At 42.5% G+C, this 17,166-nt stretch overlaps 1 protein-coding gene across 2 annotated transcripts in view; it reads left to right on the top strand.

The window, feature by feature from the left end:
* Positions 1–17,166, top strand: part of VAPB (VAMP associated protein B and C) — a 43,741-nt gene that overhangs the window by 20,309 nt on the left and 6,266 nt on the right. For both annotated transcript variants that reach the window (XM_034786963.1, XM_034786962.1), the window contains exon 3: positions 13,243–13,346. In XM_034786963.1, the coding sequence (XP_034642854.1) occupies positions 13,243–13,346 (104 nt within the window). The remainder of the gene's footprint in view (positions 1–13,242; positions 13,347–17,166) is intronic.

The raw sequence follows: 17,166 nt of genomic DNA, 5'->3' as shown, positions 1-17,166 counted from the left end.
CTCAGTATCCCCTGGAGGCTCTTGGCCCTCAAGCAGAGACCTGTGTCTGGGAAGAAATTGGGTTCTGGGGCCTTATCCATGGCCATTTGGACCCCTTGGGGGTTTCCACCTGCCTCCAAATAGTCTGTTGGGAGAAGCCTGTGTAGAATTTACTGCTGCTAGTCACCATCTTGCCAAGTGTTGGTTTAGTTGCAATATGGGAACCAAGCACCAAAGGTGGCAAACCAGTTTCCATCCTGCCTTAATACTTTAAATAGAGCCTAAACAGTGTGAACGGCACTAAGTAAGGTCATAATGCAGTCAGGTGATTAATCACTGGAACAATTCACGAAGGGTTATGGTAGATTCACAGTCACTGGCCATTTGTAAATCAAGAGTGGATGTTTTTCTAAAAAAGATGCTGTAGTTCAACAAGAATTATTTGGGGGAAGTTAGGTGGCCTGTGTTATGCAGAAGGTCAGGCTAGATTATTAGTAATCCCTTCTGGCCTTAGAATCAGACCCTCATGTCTGGAACTTTCCATCTACACAGATCCAGTTTACAGGATCAGGGCCTGAAATATGAAGTTTGGAAAAGAAAAGGCCAATCGGTGCTATGCTGTTTTGAATCTTGCATTCTGGTTTTCATGATCTTGCTTACATTAACTCACCCCTCCCCCCATATTTTCCAAAATATGCAATTAAAGTAGTTTAATCTCAAAACCACTTCATGGGTATGCTGTCTAATTGTCAAACACACAGCAGTTTAAAAAGCAGGATTTGAATTGATATTCTGAGCCATGTTTGTTCATGGATCAAGAGAAGTAACAACATTTTAGGCCCATCAAAAATACTTCTGCTTCTTGCAGCATGTTACTAGGGTTAGCACTTTCAACCTTCACCAAATTTTGATTTCATGAATACATAAATAATTATTACAACACTTGTAGTGAGGTGGCAGATGTACTGATTGCTACCACACAAAATAAATTAGAGGTTGGGGGGAGGGTTGCATATATATAATAATATATAATTTTGCTTCTCAGCACTGATACTTGTCAGTGGCTATGTCAAATAGCATATATTCAATTTGTTAAATGTGCAAAAAAGCACCTTTTTAAAAAAAAAAAATCATATATTAGTGTCCTAAATTTTTAGAAGTAAAAATAGCTTTCTTGTTTGCTTTCTGAAGCAACATATTTTCAGTCTTGTAATTTAAATAATATGTAAGGCATAAAACAGCACTTGGATTCTCCAAAACCTAATAAGAAAATATTGGAGCATAACGATTTGGATGATAACTTCCAGCCAATAAAACTAATAGGGCTGTATTTACAATCTCTACTCCATCCTCCTGAGTTTCTGCTGACTAGGTTTAACGTGGCCATTTGGTTGCATTAGAGTGGCACTGCATTTCATTTTTTAAAAGATCAATGTTAAAGTCTAACTGCATAAAGATCTTGGACAAGTTGTTATTGTAGTTTATCAGAAAATTACTATCTGAAGCTAAAATTGGGGCTGTTGTATCTTCCCGATGCTACCACTTGTCTTGCATTAAAACAGTACATTATGGTTTGAAATGTCTCATAGGAATGTAAGCTTATAAGCGGATAACTCTTTTCTCAGATAAGAGGAATCCAGTCATATTATCGGTATATTCTGCTTTACTTGAGCTAGCATGATAGCTCCCTTAACACACCTACAATGGTTGAAAATCAAGCTTTCCGTTCTCCAACAGTGTGGCAAATATCCAACCTCTAGAGGCTGTTTTATGTGTATTTCAGAGCACTACTTAAATACCAGAAAATTTTTAAGCATTCCCATCCCTATCAACACACACTTAACTACAATTCCAGGCTTGTAGCCCAGATTTTCAAAAAAAGCTGAGTACATACATGTACATACAGTGTGTCTGATTATGACAATTGAGTGCAAATGATCATCAGCAGCTATTTGCATAATGAGTGGATTGGCATTTGGTCTTAACTACTTTGAAAATTGTGTGTGTTTGAGTTGCTTCTTTGACAAAGACCTTCTTCCTTCTGGTTTTGTAACTGCCTGGAGTGTGCAATCTGTAAAAGATGCACATGAAGATATGGGGTTTATTTGCGGTTGCAGTCAAAACTTGAAAATTTCACCAGATGCTGATATGCGGTGAGGGTTGGGGAGGCACAACCGTTCCATGGACAAACACCCTGGTGGAAAGCCCAGCACTTTAGTTCATTTTCTGGGAGGGCGGTGCTAGGATTCCCTCTAGGATGCTGTCTGTAGACATCTTTAGGGGATTCTGTTTTTCTTATAGGCCTCTGGATAATAGGTGCTTGATAACTTTAGCCCTCCCCAAAGTCATCTGGTTGGTGGTGAGAAGAGAGCATTCATTTCCTCCATCCCAGACTCCTGACTACTGCTCTACTCTTCCATCAGCCTTGCAGTTGCTGCATAGAAGAGCCTTGTTTCTATTTCTCTGTCCTCCTCCAGTACTCAAATTGGGCAGAATAGCAACCTGTCACTTTTTTGAAGCTGCTGTCTTGATCTCCAGAGTCTCATCTTACTTGTTTTTAAATTGAAAGACTCTAATGGTTGCAGAGGGAACCACAAGAATGTGAAACACATGTAACTGATGCAGTCATGCCTACCTGCAACTGCAGAGAGTCTGAAACAATAGCTCTGTAAGTATGAACAGCTTCATCTCCATGGGACTAACTGGGATTCCTACTGATAACTTAAAGTCCTCTGATATTATCACATGATTTTGAGACCTGAGGCCCTAGACTTATACTTATGCCTTAATCTGGCCATGTTCAAGGGTATATCCAAACCCTCCTGAGGTGCCCAGCAGAGTATATGTCGTCATATTGCAATATCTAACAATCTTGTTGTGAGTAGCTTCTAGTTTTAACACATCAAGTGGGCAGAAGTTAGGAAAGCTTTTTTAAAAAAAAAAATAGGCACTATGTTTGCCCTTCTCCAGTCCTCTGGGACCTCATCCATCCTCCATGAGTTCTCAAAGATAATTTCTAAAAGTTTTGAGATTGCTTCGATTCCCTTAACAATCCTAGGGTGAATTTCATCAGGCCCTAATTACTTGAATTAAAAATTACTTAGACAAATGAAATGTCTTCAAGTCACCAGGACCTGGTGAAATACATCCTAGACTACATAAGAAGCTGACTGAGGAGGTATCTGAGCCATTAGTGATTATCTTCAAAAAGTTATGGAAGACTGGAGAGATTCTGGAAGACTGGAAAATGGCACTATATTTGCCCATCTATAAAAAGGAAAATAAGGACAACCCGGGGAATTAGACCAATCAGCTTAACTTCTGTACCCGGAAAGATAATGAAGCAAATAATTAAGCAATCAATTTGCAAACATCTAGAAGATAATGTGATAAGTGACAGCATGCATTTGTCAATAAAAATCGTGTCAAACCAACCTGATAGCTTTGTTTGACAGGGTAACAAGCCTTGTGGTGGATGGGGGGGAAGCGGTAGAAGTGGTATATCTTGACTTTAGTAAAGGTTTTGAAACTGTCTCGCATGACCTTCTCATAAACAAACTAGGGAAATGCAGCCTAGATAGAGTTACTATAAGGTGGGTGCAAAACTGGTGGGAAAAACATTCCCAAAGAGTAGTTACTAGTAATTCACAGTCAAGCTGGAAGGACATAAAGAGTGGGGTCCCACAGGGATCAGTTCTGGGTCCGGTTCTGTTAATATCTTCATCAATGATTTAGACAATGGCATAGAGGGTACACTTTTATAAAGTTTGCGGACGATACCAAGTTGGGAAGGGTTGCAAGTGTTTGGAGGATAGGGTTAAAATTCAAAATGATCTGGGCAAACTGGAGAAAGGGTCTGAAGTAAATAGGATGAAATTCAACAAAGACAAATGCAAAGTACTCCATTTAGGAAGGAACAATCAATTGTCCACATACAAAATGGGAAATGACTGCCTAGGAAGGAGTACTGTGGAAAGGAATCTGGTGGTCATAGTGGACCACAAGCTAACTATGAAACATCATTCTGGGATGTATTAGCAGGAGTGTTGTACGCAAGACACGAGAAGTAATTCTTCTGCTCTACTCCACGCTCATTAGGCCTCAATTGGAGTATTGTGTCCAATTCTGGGCACCACATTTCAGGAAGGATGTGGACAAATTGGAGAGAATCCAGAGAAGAGCAACAAAAATGATTAAAGGTCTAGAAAACATGATCTCTGAGGGACGACTGAAAAAATTGGGTTTGTTTAGCCTGAAAAAGAGAAGACAGAGAGGGAACATAACAGTTTTCAAGTACATAAAAGGTTGTTACAAGGACAAGGGAGAAAAATTGTTTTTCTTAATCTCCGAGGATAGGACAAGCAGCAATGGGCTTAAATTGCAGCAAGGAGGTTTAGGTTGGGCATTTGGGAAAAACTTCCTGTTAGGGTGGTTAAGCAATGGAATAAATTGCCTAGGAAGGTTGTGGAATCTCCATCATTGGAAATTTTTAAGAGCAGGTTAGACAAACACCTGTCAGGGATGGTCTAGAAGATGATACTTAGTCCTGTCATGAGTGCAGGGGACTGAACTAGATGATCTCTCAAGGTCCCTTCCAGTCCTATGATTCTATGAATACATTAACTTATCTAAATATTCTTTGACCTGTTATTTCCCTATTTTGGCTTGTATTCCTTCTCTCTGGTTAATATTAATTGTGTTGAGTATCTGATCATTAAATCTTTTAGTGAAAACTGAAGCTTAACTAGTCATTAAACACCTCGGCATCCTTGATAGCATCTGTTGTTAGCTCTCCTTCCCTGCTAAGTAGAGGACCTACATTTTCTCTTCATCTTTCTCCTGCTCCTAATGTATTTAAAGAGCCTTTCCTTAAGAGTCTTTTATGCCCCTTGCTAGGTATAACTCATTTTGTGCTTCAGCCTTTCTGATTTTGTTCACTCATGCTTGTGCTATTCTTCTGTACTCTTCCTTAGCAATTTGTCCATGTTTCCACTTTTTGTAGGATTTCTCTTTTGATTTTTCAGGTCATTAAAAATTTCCTGATGGAGCCATATTAGCCTCTTACTATTATCTTCTCTTTGTCAGGATAGTTTGCCAGTTCTCCTTAACCTCTTTTCCCTCTTAGATTTTCTTCCCATGGGACCTTATCTACCACTTCTCTCTGAATTTGCTAAAGTCTGCTTTTTTTGAAGTCCTTTGTGCTTATTCTGCTGCTATCACTCCTTCATTTCCTGGGAATCTTGAAATCTGTCATTTCGTGATCACTTTTACCTGAATTTGCCTTTTACCTTCAGATTCTCAATTAATTCTTCCCTGTTGGCAAGAATCAAGTCTAAAATGGCTGTCCCCTGGTTATTTCTTCCACTTTGTGAAACAAAAAGTTGTCCCCAATACATTCCTAGAACTTAATGGAAATTTTGTGTTTTGCCCTATTAAATCCCCCTTTACTACCAGATCTTGTGTTCTGGATATTTATTTGTCCTAGAAATGCCTCATCCACCTCCTCTTCCTAATTTGCACAGGTGATTTAAGCCAGAGAATTCCTGGTCAGCCCTTTCCTTCATAACATTTCACTGTGCTCCTAATACTGTCAAGTTCCTCTGATGCTATGCAGAGATTGGTGTAATCTTGAAACGGGGGGGTGTTGATGTAGAATCGTAGATGACCCTACAAGCAAGGTGCTCCTGCAGTTCTCAAGTGCATCATAAGAAGCCATTAAGTCTTAACCTCTGTTTCAAAATTCCAAATCTCTGCCTGTTGGCTCTCTGGATGAGAGGTCTTCTCCAGTGTCCTTCATAGTGAGACTGTGGCAAGTGGCTCACTGATATCGCCTGACAAGTGCTTGAGGCCAGAACTATTATGCACTATGCCCTTGGGACTCTGCACTGCTTCTTGGCCCTGTGACAGCATGTTTTTCTCAAGTGCCTCCTTGCTGGGGTTGCTGCCTCGAAACCTCCTCTTCCCTTTGGGGAAGAAAGAGGTTTGCTCTGAAGTGAGTAACCAGCATAAACTAATATTGATGGTGTCTGCGTTAACTTTCTCCAGTATTCCATGCAAGGAAAAGAGGTTAAGTGGCAGTTGTTATTTTCCCTCCCCACCACTACTCCGTATCCCTCTGTCTGCACCAAGAGAGAGGTGAACACAGCATTAGAGGAGAAAGACGGGGCATGTGTTGTGAAAACAGTATTCCCTTCTGCAGTAACCCGGCACCCGGAGCCCACCTGATCTGAATCCCCACCATTTGTATTAGCAGAGGAAATGATTGCATTCAAAATGCTTCAAGCAAATTACTTACTCTGCTCCTCAGTCTTTTGGTCTCCATGTGGCTGTGCAGATCTCACATGTGGCAGAATATTGAGAATGTTTTGCAAAGTTGTTGTCAAATTGTGACTATTCAGTTTTACAGATTGAGAGATCCATGCTCTAGCTTCCTGCTATTATAGGTTTGGCATTAGAAATGGTGGAACTCATGTTAAATTCATTTTAAAATGAAGGCTCCCAAGTTTTCTGTTCAGTTCCTGAGTTTGGCTCCTCAGTGTAAATGGAATGAATGAATAAACTGATATGGGTAGGTATTTTGGGTTTACAATCTGGCATATGCAAAGTTTGCTACCTAATTCCTATCAGTATAATTTTCATGTTTTGATCTGAAAGAACAAGTATAACAACACTTAACACCATCAAACCTTCTCTAGCATCCTGCTGTTATGAAGCAGTGAATTAAATTCAGAACAGCAATCTATCTGTTTGGCATTCAAAACAGATTCAACATTGTACCTTGGGAAATAATTACTTTTAAATGAGCTTATAGCTGCACTCAACTAAGCAAACTGATATGAACCACAGGCCTGCAGAATTTTTTCCATAAATGGATCGGTATTCAACTACCCAGTTAGTCCTCACCCACTGTAGAGATTCGAGCAGCAGAGAAGACAGCTGAGCAACAATGGAGGAAGTACTGATCTTAATTATCATGCTTCTTGTCTGTTACACATTGTGTAATATTGAAACACAAGTGCTGTCACAGTTGGTTTTCATTTTGACCAACATTTTTTAAAATGTTTTCAACTTCACTACATCTCATAATCACTTTAAATTTAGCACTTCATATAAGAAAAGTCAGTGTCTAGCTCCTTCTACCATTTTTAAAAGGCACACAGTTGCTAATGGCAACAGACTGTGTGTTGTGTTTGTGTGTAAGAATGTGATGGCATAGCCTTAGTGTTGTTCTGTCCACTTAAGAAAACAAATTGGTTTGGCTGTTTTTACTCTAAAGTAAGTGACATCCTTGGACATAGCTTTCTTGTAATAAAACCTTTAGATAGCCACATAAAGCTATACGCTGGATATATCGGTTGTAAACTGAGAGTTCTTTCCTGTAGTTCATCTAACAAGCAGCTCATAATTTTTTTTTAACTGTGCTAGTAGATCAGAGTACACTTAATTCTGGGACTCTGCATGAACTAAATGATGGGGTAAGGGGGACTTTTTGGTCATAAAATGTACCTTCTGAAATTTTACACTGGATATCTTTTAGTCAGGTTAATAATTGTACTTGTGGCATTATGCAAGTTTAATTTTGGATTCCAGTTTGTTAGCTTGGAGCTATCTGCACCATCTAGTTAGGTGTTCATATTCAAACTTGTTTTTGCTTTTGAAATTGCATGTGGTATTTTAATTGACCAATGGGCTGCAATCAAAATATAGTTGTTAGCAGTCTCTCTCCAAGATAATCTGACACACACAATGCAATTTGTAACAACAGAGGTCCCAGATGACTGCTGTGATTAAAAATTGTGTCAGTAATTGAAGCACAGGGATTCCCCTCTGTTAATCACTCTTAGAAGGGAATTTTCTTTTTTTCTTTTTTTCTTTTTTTAAGACTCCTGAGTTCCTTCGCCCCGTAATCCTCACCACTTTCCAACTCACGGAAAGGTGACTTGGCAGGTAGTGATCTCTTCTTCCTGGATGGAACTAGCAGGAGTAGGTCACATCCTTTCTGAGGGCCATTTCCCTTAATGTTCTGCATGCCTACAAACTTAAGCCTGATCTACACTACAAAGCAAGGTCGACACAAAGCAGTTTACATCTACCTAGTTGTGCATTTGTCTACACTTAAACTGGTGTCCCACCACTGGAAGTACCCTGTTATGCTGACATATTAACACCATCTCCCCGAGAAGTGTACAGCCACAGTTGAAATACTTAATTCAGTGCAGTGCACGTGTAGATACAGTGTTGCTTATGTCGACCTTTTCTTCCAGCAGTTGTCCCGCAATGCCACACACTGACCACTCTGGTCATCATTGTGAACTCCAATGCCCTGGGTCATGGAGACTGGAAGCCCCTCTCCCTTTTAAAGCCCTGCAAATGTTTGAATTTTGTTTTCCTGATTGCCCTGCTTGGCGAGCGAATCTAGCAGGTCTCCATTGTTGAGTGAAACTGGCCAGCTGACCATGCTGGCTGCACGATCCAGACACTCTCCTGCCTGGAGTAGACAGGAGATACTGAATCTCTGGGGCCTGGGGTTGAAGAGGCTGTGCAGGCACAGCTCCTAGCCAGCCATGGAAATGTAGACCTCTACGAGCAGATTGCTCAGGGGATGCAGGAAAAGGGATACAACAGGGACCAGCAGCAGTGCACGTGAAAACCAAGGGGCTACAATAGGCATTTCAGAAGGCCAGGGATGTCAACAGTTGATCCAGTGCCAAGCCGCAGATCTGCCATTCTTACAAAGAGCTGCATGCTGTAATGGACAGACATCACCTCCATCCCCTCACAGCATTGTGGATACCTCTGAGAAGCCCAAGTCATAGGCCCCTGCCATAAACAGCAAGGAGAAGGTGGTGGTGGATGAGGAAGAGGATGAATATGGGGGACAGATGACCAGGGAATCCAGCTGTGCAGCAAGCCAGAACCTGTTTTTGACTCTACTGCAGTCCAGCCAGTATCGCCAGTTGAGCACAGGCAAGTCCGGGTCAAGGGAAGGAACCTCGGGTAAGTGGTGTAGATAACCTTTCAATTACAGGGATGGCATCTCCAAAGTAACAAGATATATCTTTTGACTTTTCCTTAATTTACTCACTCTAGAACAGGTAGTGATAGAAGCTCTACCTCTATTGCTTGTATCTGCTTTTCATTCCCCTCTAGTGTTAGGTGCAGGGAGGGCAGGGGGAGGGAGATGTGGAGCAGTTTGGTTATGTACACAGGGAGGTCTCCTGAATCCTTTTGAGAGATCTCGATGAAACTTTCACAAAGGTACCTGCAGTCTTCTGCCAGAGGGAAGATAGGGAGACCTGCCTTATTTCCATCTCCACAGTAGAACACTTTCCCACGCCACTCAGCGATAACTTTAGCAGGCACCATTGCAGGCTAGCAACATATGGGCCTAGGTGGCTTTGGGATGCCGGCAGCACCTGTGCTGTCCCTGTGTTTGTTACCTTCAGGAGTGAGCTGTCAGATAAAATCACCACTACATGTGGAAAATGGTGCCATTATTCAGTGTCCTTGCCCCATACTCAGTTTCATGCAACTGAGCAATTCCTTCTTCGTTTTGTCAACCCCCGGCAGGCCATACCCCCCCCCCCCCATTGCTGGTGCTGTGACTGGCATCATACACAAGCAAAAGCAGAGGTGAGAATGTAGTGCTTAACACTTTAGGGGAGCAAGGGGTAGTGAGTTCGGCATTTTAAGTTTCACTTTCTGTAATGAATACATTGACAGTAGTACCTCGGTGTGTTTTATCTGCAGCTGCTGCCACTGCGGCCTTCGTGATTTTCCCCCTCCACTCCCACAGAACCCTCGAGCCAGATAAGAAGAAAGAAGAGGACTCAGGATGACACATTCAGTAAGATCCTTCAAGCCAGTGCTGCATTGGACTGTGAGCACAGGGCCTGGAGGATGAACATGGTGGCCAGCTTGGCGAAGGAAAGAATAGAGAGGAGAGAGGCCCAGGAATCCCAGCAGGAAAAGGGGAGGGAGATGCATCAGGATGCAGTGGAGCTCTTCAGCCAGCAAACAGATGCTGCAAATTTTGTTGAACCTGCAGGTCCACCAATCCTTGGCTCGCCTCCCTCTGCAGCCCCTTGAGAACTCTGTATCGGGACCTCCCTATACCACTCCCCCAAGGTTCCACATGGCATATGGGATTGCTGCACTACTCTTACCACTCAACAGCAGGGAACATTAAAGACATTCACAGCTTCACATATACTGACCTGTGAAAGCCACAGTTGGTGTATATGTAGTTGAAATGGACATGAATGTTTAGTTTTTAATGTATTTGTTTTAAAATTGCATTTTTTGCACTTATTTGTTACCAAATAAAATACTATTTGGAACATAATTCATCTTTATTAGTTCATAATAGATGCTGCTGAGTGCTCAGTAGTTCTGAAAGCAGTCAATTACCTGTTATTTCACAGTCGCACAACTCATAGGATCAGTCACAAACAAAATTAATAGATGCATTGACAATGTTATATTCCTACATGTACAGCAATCAGTACACAATTCCTACCAGGCCACACAAGAGCAGGGCTAGATAGAGCATACAACACTACCACACATTACTCTGGCTCATTGTTAACATGGTTTTCCAAAGACTCCCTGAGCCATGTAGCAGCTCCATGTTGAGCTCTTCTAATAGCCCTTGTGTCTGGCTGTTCAAATTCAGCAGACAGCTGCTCTGCCTATGCCCTCTATCCCGGCAGAAACTTTCCTTTTTTGCTTCAGATACCATGCAGGACACAGCTGGCAGTTATTGCCATTGGGATACTTTTCTCACTGAGGTCCAATCTTGTGAGTAGACAACACCAGCGATCCTTCAAATGACCAAAATCACATTCAACTGTTGTTCTGCACCCGCTGAGCCAGTAGTCAAATTATTCCTTGGTGCTGTCAAGGTGGCCAGTGTACAGCTTCATGAGCATGGGGTAGGCTAGATCTCCCCCAGGATCACTACTGGCATTCCAACATTACCAGTGGTAATTTGCCTGTCAGAAAGAAAGTCCATGCTTGTAGCTTTCTGAACAGCCCTGTGTTCTTAAAGATGTGAGTGTTGGGCACCTTCTCAGACCAGCCCACATTGATGTTAGTGAAAGAATCCCTGGTCCACCAATGCTTGTACTGTATAACCATAGAAAAGTAGCCCTTTCTGTGAATATACTCAGTGGTAAGGTGGTCTGGTGCCAAAACAGGGATATGAGTGCCATCTGTTGCTCCAGCACAGTTTGGGAACCCCACTGCTGCAAAGCCATCCCCTATGTCCTACACATTGCTGAGAGTCGCAGTCCTGCATAGCAGAAGGCAATTAATGGCCCCGCACACTTGCGTGACAGTGGCCCCCATAGTGGATTTCCTGGTTCCTAATTGATTCCTGATTGACCGGTAGCAATCTGGCATTGCAAGTTTCCAGAGTCTGATTGCCACTCATATCTCCAATATCAGTTCAGCTCTCATTTTGGTGTCCCTGCGCTGGAGGGCTGGGGCAAGCTCAGCACACAGATCCAGGAATGTGGTCTTGTGCATCTGAAAGTTCTGCAGCCACTGCTCATCATCCCAAACCTGCATTACAATGCGATCCCACCAGTCGGTGCTTGTTTCTGGGGCCAGAAGAAGCACTCCCCAATCTGCAGCTGCTGCATGAATACCACCACCAACTTTGAATTGGCTCTTGCCATGTCCCACAGCAATCTGTCCTCCAAGGAATCATCATGTTTCCCACTCATTCAGTTCTTCTTGCAGCTCTTCAAATACTGCAGGATTGTGTACCCTGTGCTTACAACGCTCATGACAGCTTGTGCAGGTTCCATGCTCCTGTCTCAGATGGCAGACAGGAGGGGCATGTGGGTTTGTGGGATTTTGAAAAAAGGCATGAAAATTATGGGATACAGATACGATTATTGGATGGAGACAGTTGCAAATTGGGAACTTGACCCCATGCATCCCTGCCTGACTTGTTTCTGCCCCCATCATGTATTGCCAAAACTTCCCAAGTCAGTGCACTGGACGGTGGCAAGTTGCATAGTGGCCTACCTATGGTGCACAACACTGCATCAGCACAAGCACTCCCAGTGAGTATGCATGTCATCAACTCAAGGACCCAAGTATGCATGCTCACAAGCAATGTACTAACTGGTGGCTGTTTGCTGACGTAACTTGAGTTGACATATGTTTGTAGCGTAGACATAACCTTGTTCTTGTCATTGGCCCCTCAGCCCTTTGAAAGACACTCACCCTACAGTGGTGGGTGCCGTTGCAAGAGCCTAGAGATATGATGTACCATAAATTAGAAGGATGGAGCGCTTAGTGTGATGAGCATTCTGCTTTCATGTTGCTCCGAGGTTCATGGAACCATGATGCCTGAAAAATAGATTGAGTACCTATTGCCTTACTTCGTGGGAGCTACTTATAAAAGATTAACAAAGGGCTTTTTTATATGTGCACAAAGAAAGGTATCTTAAGCCATAGCTGCAGCTAGGAAAACATCTGTCATAGATCTTAATTAGCAAGGCAGAATGTGAGCACTGGATTACTCTAGCAGATTAAAATTTTAATGCAAGGGGGAGAATGGGACATTTCAGGGCAGATATGGTCCCCATTCTCCACAATCAGTTCTCAAATACATTAATTTTGGCATTATAATGTAATTCTAACTGCACTTATTTCAAAGTTGATTAAGCCTTTCTGTAGTTTTGAGGAAGATTGTGCTATAAATTACAACAAATAAAATTTATATAACATTTTTAATGTGAAAAATCTCTGCTGTAAAATAGCATCCCGAGACTTCTAAGCATTCCAAAGAGAACCTGCGTCTTTAAACTTTAATCTCAACCTCTAAAACAGCCTTCTGTCTTAGTCTGGCTCTGTGCAGTTTTCTTTCAGACCCGTCAGCAATACGGCGTATGAGTAATCAGAATGCACGGTCATTACTTCGTTCTAGATGCTCTTTTCCACATCTTTCCACCTCCCATATATAAAACATATATTTTCCTGATGTGTACAAGTTACTATCATTATTCTTCTGGGGTTTTGTACAGAAAGTTGCTGTGATTCTTAAATATAAATTTTGGTTTGAGGAGTCTGAACTTTCACAAATTACTGATTTAATTTTGAATTCAGAATTTCAGCCAGATCTATGCAATGTATTTCAGCATAAGGGCATGCAACTTAGAATTCAGTTTAACCTTGTATATTACTCAAGACACCATATAGTCATGGGGAATCATTAGTGATTCTAATGTAACTTTTTTTTTCTTGCAGTGATGCTACAACCTTTCGATTACGACCCTAACGAGAAAAGTAAACACAAGTTTATGGTACAGTCTATGTTTGCTCCAACTGATACTTCAGATATGGAAGCAGTAGTAAGTATTGAAACTAATTTATAGAGACTGTGTCCTTTTATTTGTATAATTTTATAAAGAGAACATCTTAAAGAGGAACAGAATCAGGTTTTTCTAGCATTGCTTGTAGGTTGACTTAATGAACTTCATGGTTTTCCCTACAACTCCTAAAGGGTGATGACATCTACCCTCACCCCCATATTTCTTCTTCGAGAAGTCTCAGCATTGCAGAATTGGATCGGTGCACTATGGGAAGACTTGTCTTCCTCAGAAACAGATGGTAGCTGCTCTGTCAGTGGTAGGACACAAGGCTGGGTCCAAATTAAAAAAAAAAGGGGGGGGGAGCTACAAGGCTAATGGTCTAATTTTTGTTTTGCATCTCCTGTGCTCTATGAAACATTTCCCTCAAGCCAGAGTCTCTCAATCCTCCTGAATGTATAGTAGGACTTCCCTAGACCAGCCTCCGCCTTTCCGGTGGAAACCAGGATCTTTTCTAATATTGTAGAGTTTTCTTTATCCTTTCCCTTGTTTATTTGCCCTTATGTGGCCCTTACCCCAGAGATCTTACAGTACAGCATTAAATGGGTTATAAATGAGGAAAACGGAGGTAGGTAGAGGCTGGGGTGAGGAAGGACAAAGGATATAGCAATAAGATTGTTTGCTTCTTTCCAAGCTTCCTTAAAGTAGCCAAGCAAGCAGCACTGACAGTTAAAAACTCACTGGTATTCTTGTCTCTCCACTGATGGCACTTCCTGTAATCGTAAGAGTCTCACTGTTGAACCCATCTCCACCCTTACTTTTATTACTTTACTAAACATTTGACACAGGCTACTTTTAGTGGTTTTCACCTATGTACTTTTTATTGAAAACATATTTTGTTGCACAAACTTCTAGCTATTTAACATAGTTTTTGTGGAATATACTTTTTCACTATCCACCTGCTTTTAAACTCTTGTCCACTTAAATTAAGCCTATATTTTATATAAACTCACCTACGAAAAAATGCATCTGAAGGGACAGCAGATTTAAACTAATTCCAGTCATGACTGCAAGTCTCTCCTTTTTCTTTAAGAAAAGGAGGATTTTTGTAAATATCTCCTTAGTTGAGCCTTTTTTTAATAGTACACTTTTTAAAAATTATATAAAAATAAATGGCAGGTACACATCCCATCTTGTTACACATTTGATTTCATGACCTAGTAAACTGTTAAAAGAAAATAAAACCCTATAAAGGTACTTATTGATTCTTTTTGAATGCAGTGGTGGTTTTGCTAGCTAAACGAGAGCATGCTCATTGTCATAGGGTTTTTGTAGTGGTTCCATTGAAAAGTACTCCCTTTTCTATATTATTTGAGAAACTGATGTCTCTTTTCCCATCCTCTGTTTCTGTGAGGGTGTGGTGGGTTTGCAGTGCAGACAGGCTAACCCTTTTGACAAGTAGAAATCGCATAGTAGAACAGAACAGATTTGTGTGTAGTTCTGTGACGATAACTAGGTTGATCTTAAATTGTCTTTATTAGACTGGCCAGAAAACCATACAGATGACTTACTGTCACATAATTTTACTCGTGTCTGCAATGTCACCCTCTTGGATGGTTTCACAGGCTCTAAACCTTTTAAGCACTCCAGAACTCATGCTTCCAAAGGAAGTCATTGAAGCCCCTTGGTTTAGCACGATTTAAAAGGAGGCTAGATGAAAGAATAGCCTCTACCTGGTTAGAAACATTCCTGCATTGGCAGAGAGATTTACTAATCAGTCAAATAGCTCTCTTTCAATCTCTAACTTCCATTTTTATGCACTATTTTATATCATCAGAAATTTATCTCCACACCTTGGAGCCTATAGGGGTGTTTCAATTTTCCAGAACTCTCCAGGCCAACATAACTTTTTCTTCCTCCAGTACTCCCTCAGTCCTTCAGTATGTTACCACAGTACAGATATCTTCCTATTCTGGATAAACAGATGTGACAGATTTCAAGAGTCCTCTAAAGCTTTCAACACTTAACAGCCAACCAACAATTTCAAAAGAGAATTTCAACAGAAAAGTGACAGAACAATTCAGCTATTTACCTGGGTCAAATCCTTACTCAGACTGTATGCGGGTGGGCCACAATCTGCTGGGTGTTGAGATGTGCTGATTATCTAAAACAGAGGTGGGCAAACTATGGCTCGCAGGCCACATCTGGCCCGTGGGACTGTCCTGCCCGGCCCCTGTGCCCCCAGCCAGGGAGGCTAGCCCCCGGCCCCTCCCCCACAGCCATGCCACCGCGTGGGTGGCACTCTGGGCAGCAGGCTGCACGCTCATGCTGGGCAGCACGCCTGACTCTGGCCAGGAGGCGCGCCTCCAGACATGCTGCTCTGAGTGGCATGGTCAGGGGATTGGATATGGGGCAGGGAGTCCTGGGGGGCAGTCAGGGGACAGGGAGCAGGGGGCGGTTGGGATGGGGCAGAGGTTCAGGGAGAGGCCGGGGGGACAGGGGGATTGGATAGGAGGTGGGATCCAGGGGCCTGTCGGGACAGGGGTGTGGATAGGGGGCAAGGCAGTCAGGGGACAGGGAGCAGGGGGGGTTGAATGGGTGGGGGGTGCTGAGAGGGGCAGTTGAGGGGCAGAAAGTAGGAGGGGTTGGATGGGGGCGGGGGTCAAGCTGTTTGGGGGGCACAGTCTTCCCTACCCGGCCCTCTATACAGTTTCGCACCCCTATGTGGCCCTCGGGCCAAAAAGTTTACTCATCCCAATCTAAAATATCTATCTCACTAACAAAAATACATTAAAGGAGAAGAGAAGTGTGTGAACACTCCACACACACAATTGTGGACCTTCCTAGCTAGAAAGCATTCTTGTGAGCCAGCCACTTCAGTTATGGGTTATCATTTATATCAGGCAAGAACTTCTGATTTGTAACCCTGAACATAAAGTGTTGCAGAAGTGTATGCTGTGGTTCCTGGGCTGAGACAGGTCCTTTTCATGAACTAGCCCTCCAGTCATGTCACTATCTGTGTTTTTCCCCCTTCTGGGGGGGAGGAGGGGAAGAGTGAGTATCTCCCAGTTCTATAGTGCAGCCACTTCCCCAATGGCGAATGGGGGGGGACCCAGACTCAGGCACTACTCTGGGTTCTGGATCCTGTGGGATAGTAGCCTCCTGCTGCCTCTTCTTAACTTATCTGCCAGAGCTGCTTCAATTCTCTGGGCCGCTTTCCCAAGGCACTAGCAGCTTCTTCACCTTCTTCTGAGGGCTTCCAGCCAGGAGCACCTTCTTTGCTTCCCTCAGTCCCTGCCAGCAACTGCTCTGTACAATGTGCTGCTTTCCTGCAGCCAGCTAGGAACACCGTCCTCTCTCCTCAGGCACCCTGCATCAACTGACTGTCTCTTGCCCTACAGCTCCTTTTATGTAAGCCTGCAGGGCCCTGATTGGCTGCTCCATGTGGCCTTTCCACAATTTGGCTGCTCCCTGCACAGCCTCCCTAGGTTGCTTTTAACCCCTTCCCTTCTGCTGTGGTGTAAACACCCCCATCACAACATGAAATTAAATTTACCAGTGAACAATGGGAAATCGGTTCTTATTTTGAGGAAATGGACACAGTTCTAAAAGGGATTTTAACACCCCGTTTGAAATAAACTAGAAAACAAATCACTGATATTGTTAATAAATTGTTGTTCAATCCGTACAGCCTGTGCATTTGTAAGAATACTAATATTCCTGAATTGGATTATTTGTTTTTGGTAACTTCACCTTTCTTCTGAGCCTTCTCCTTGCATCTCTTGTGTTTGATCTAGACTGTAGATATCCCTGAGAAGTGTTTGTGCATCTGACCCTCTAGAGCAAATTAGTGTATTACAGG

This window comes from Trachemys scripta, chromosome 12 (genome assembly GCF_013100865.1).
Source record: "Trachemys scripta elegans isolate TJP31775 chromosome 12, CAS_Tse_1.0, whole genome shotgun sequence".
Lineage (NCBI taxonomy): Eukaryota > Metazoa > Chordata > Testudines > Emydidae > Trachemys > Trachemys scripta.
Note: the sequence above shows the minus strand (reverse complement) of the source record. Positions and strands in the feature narration are given on the sequence as shown.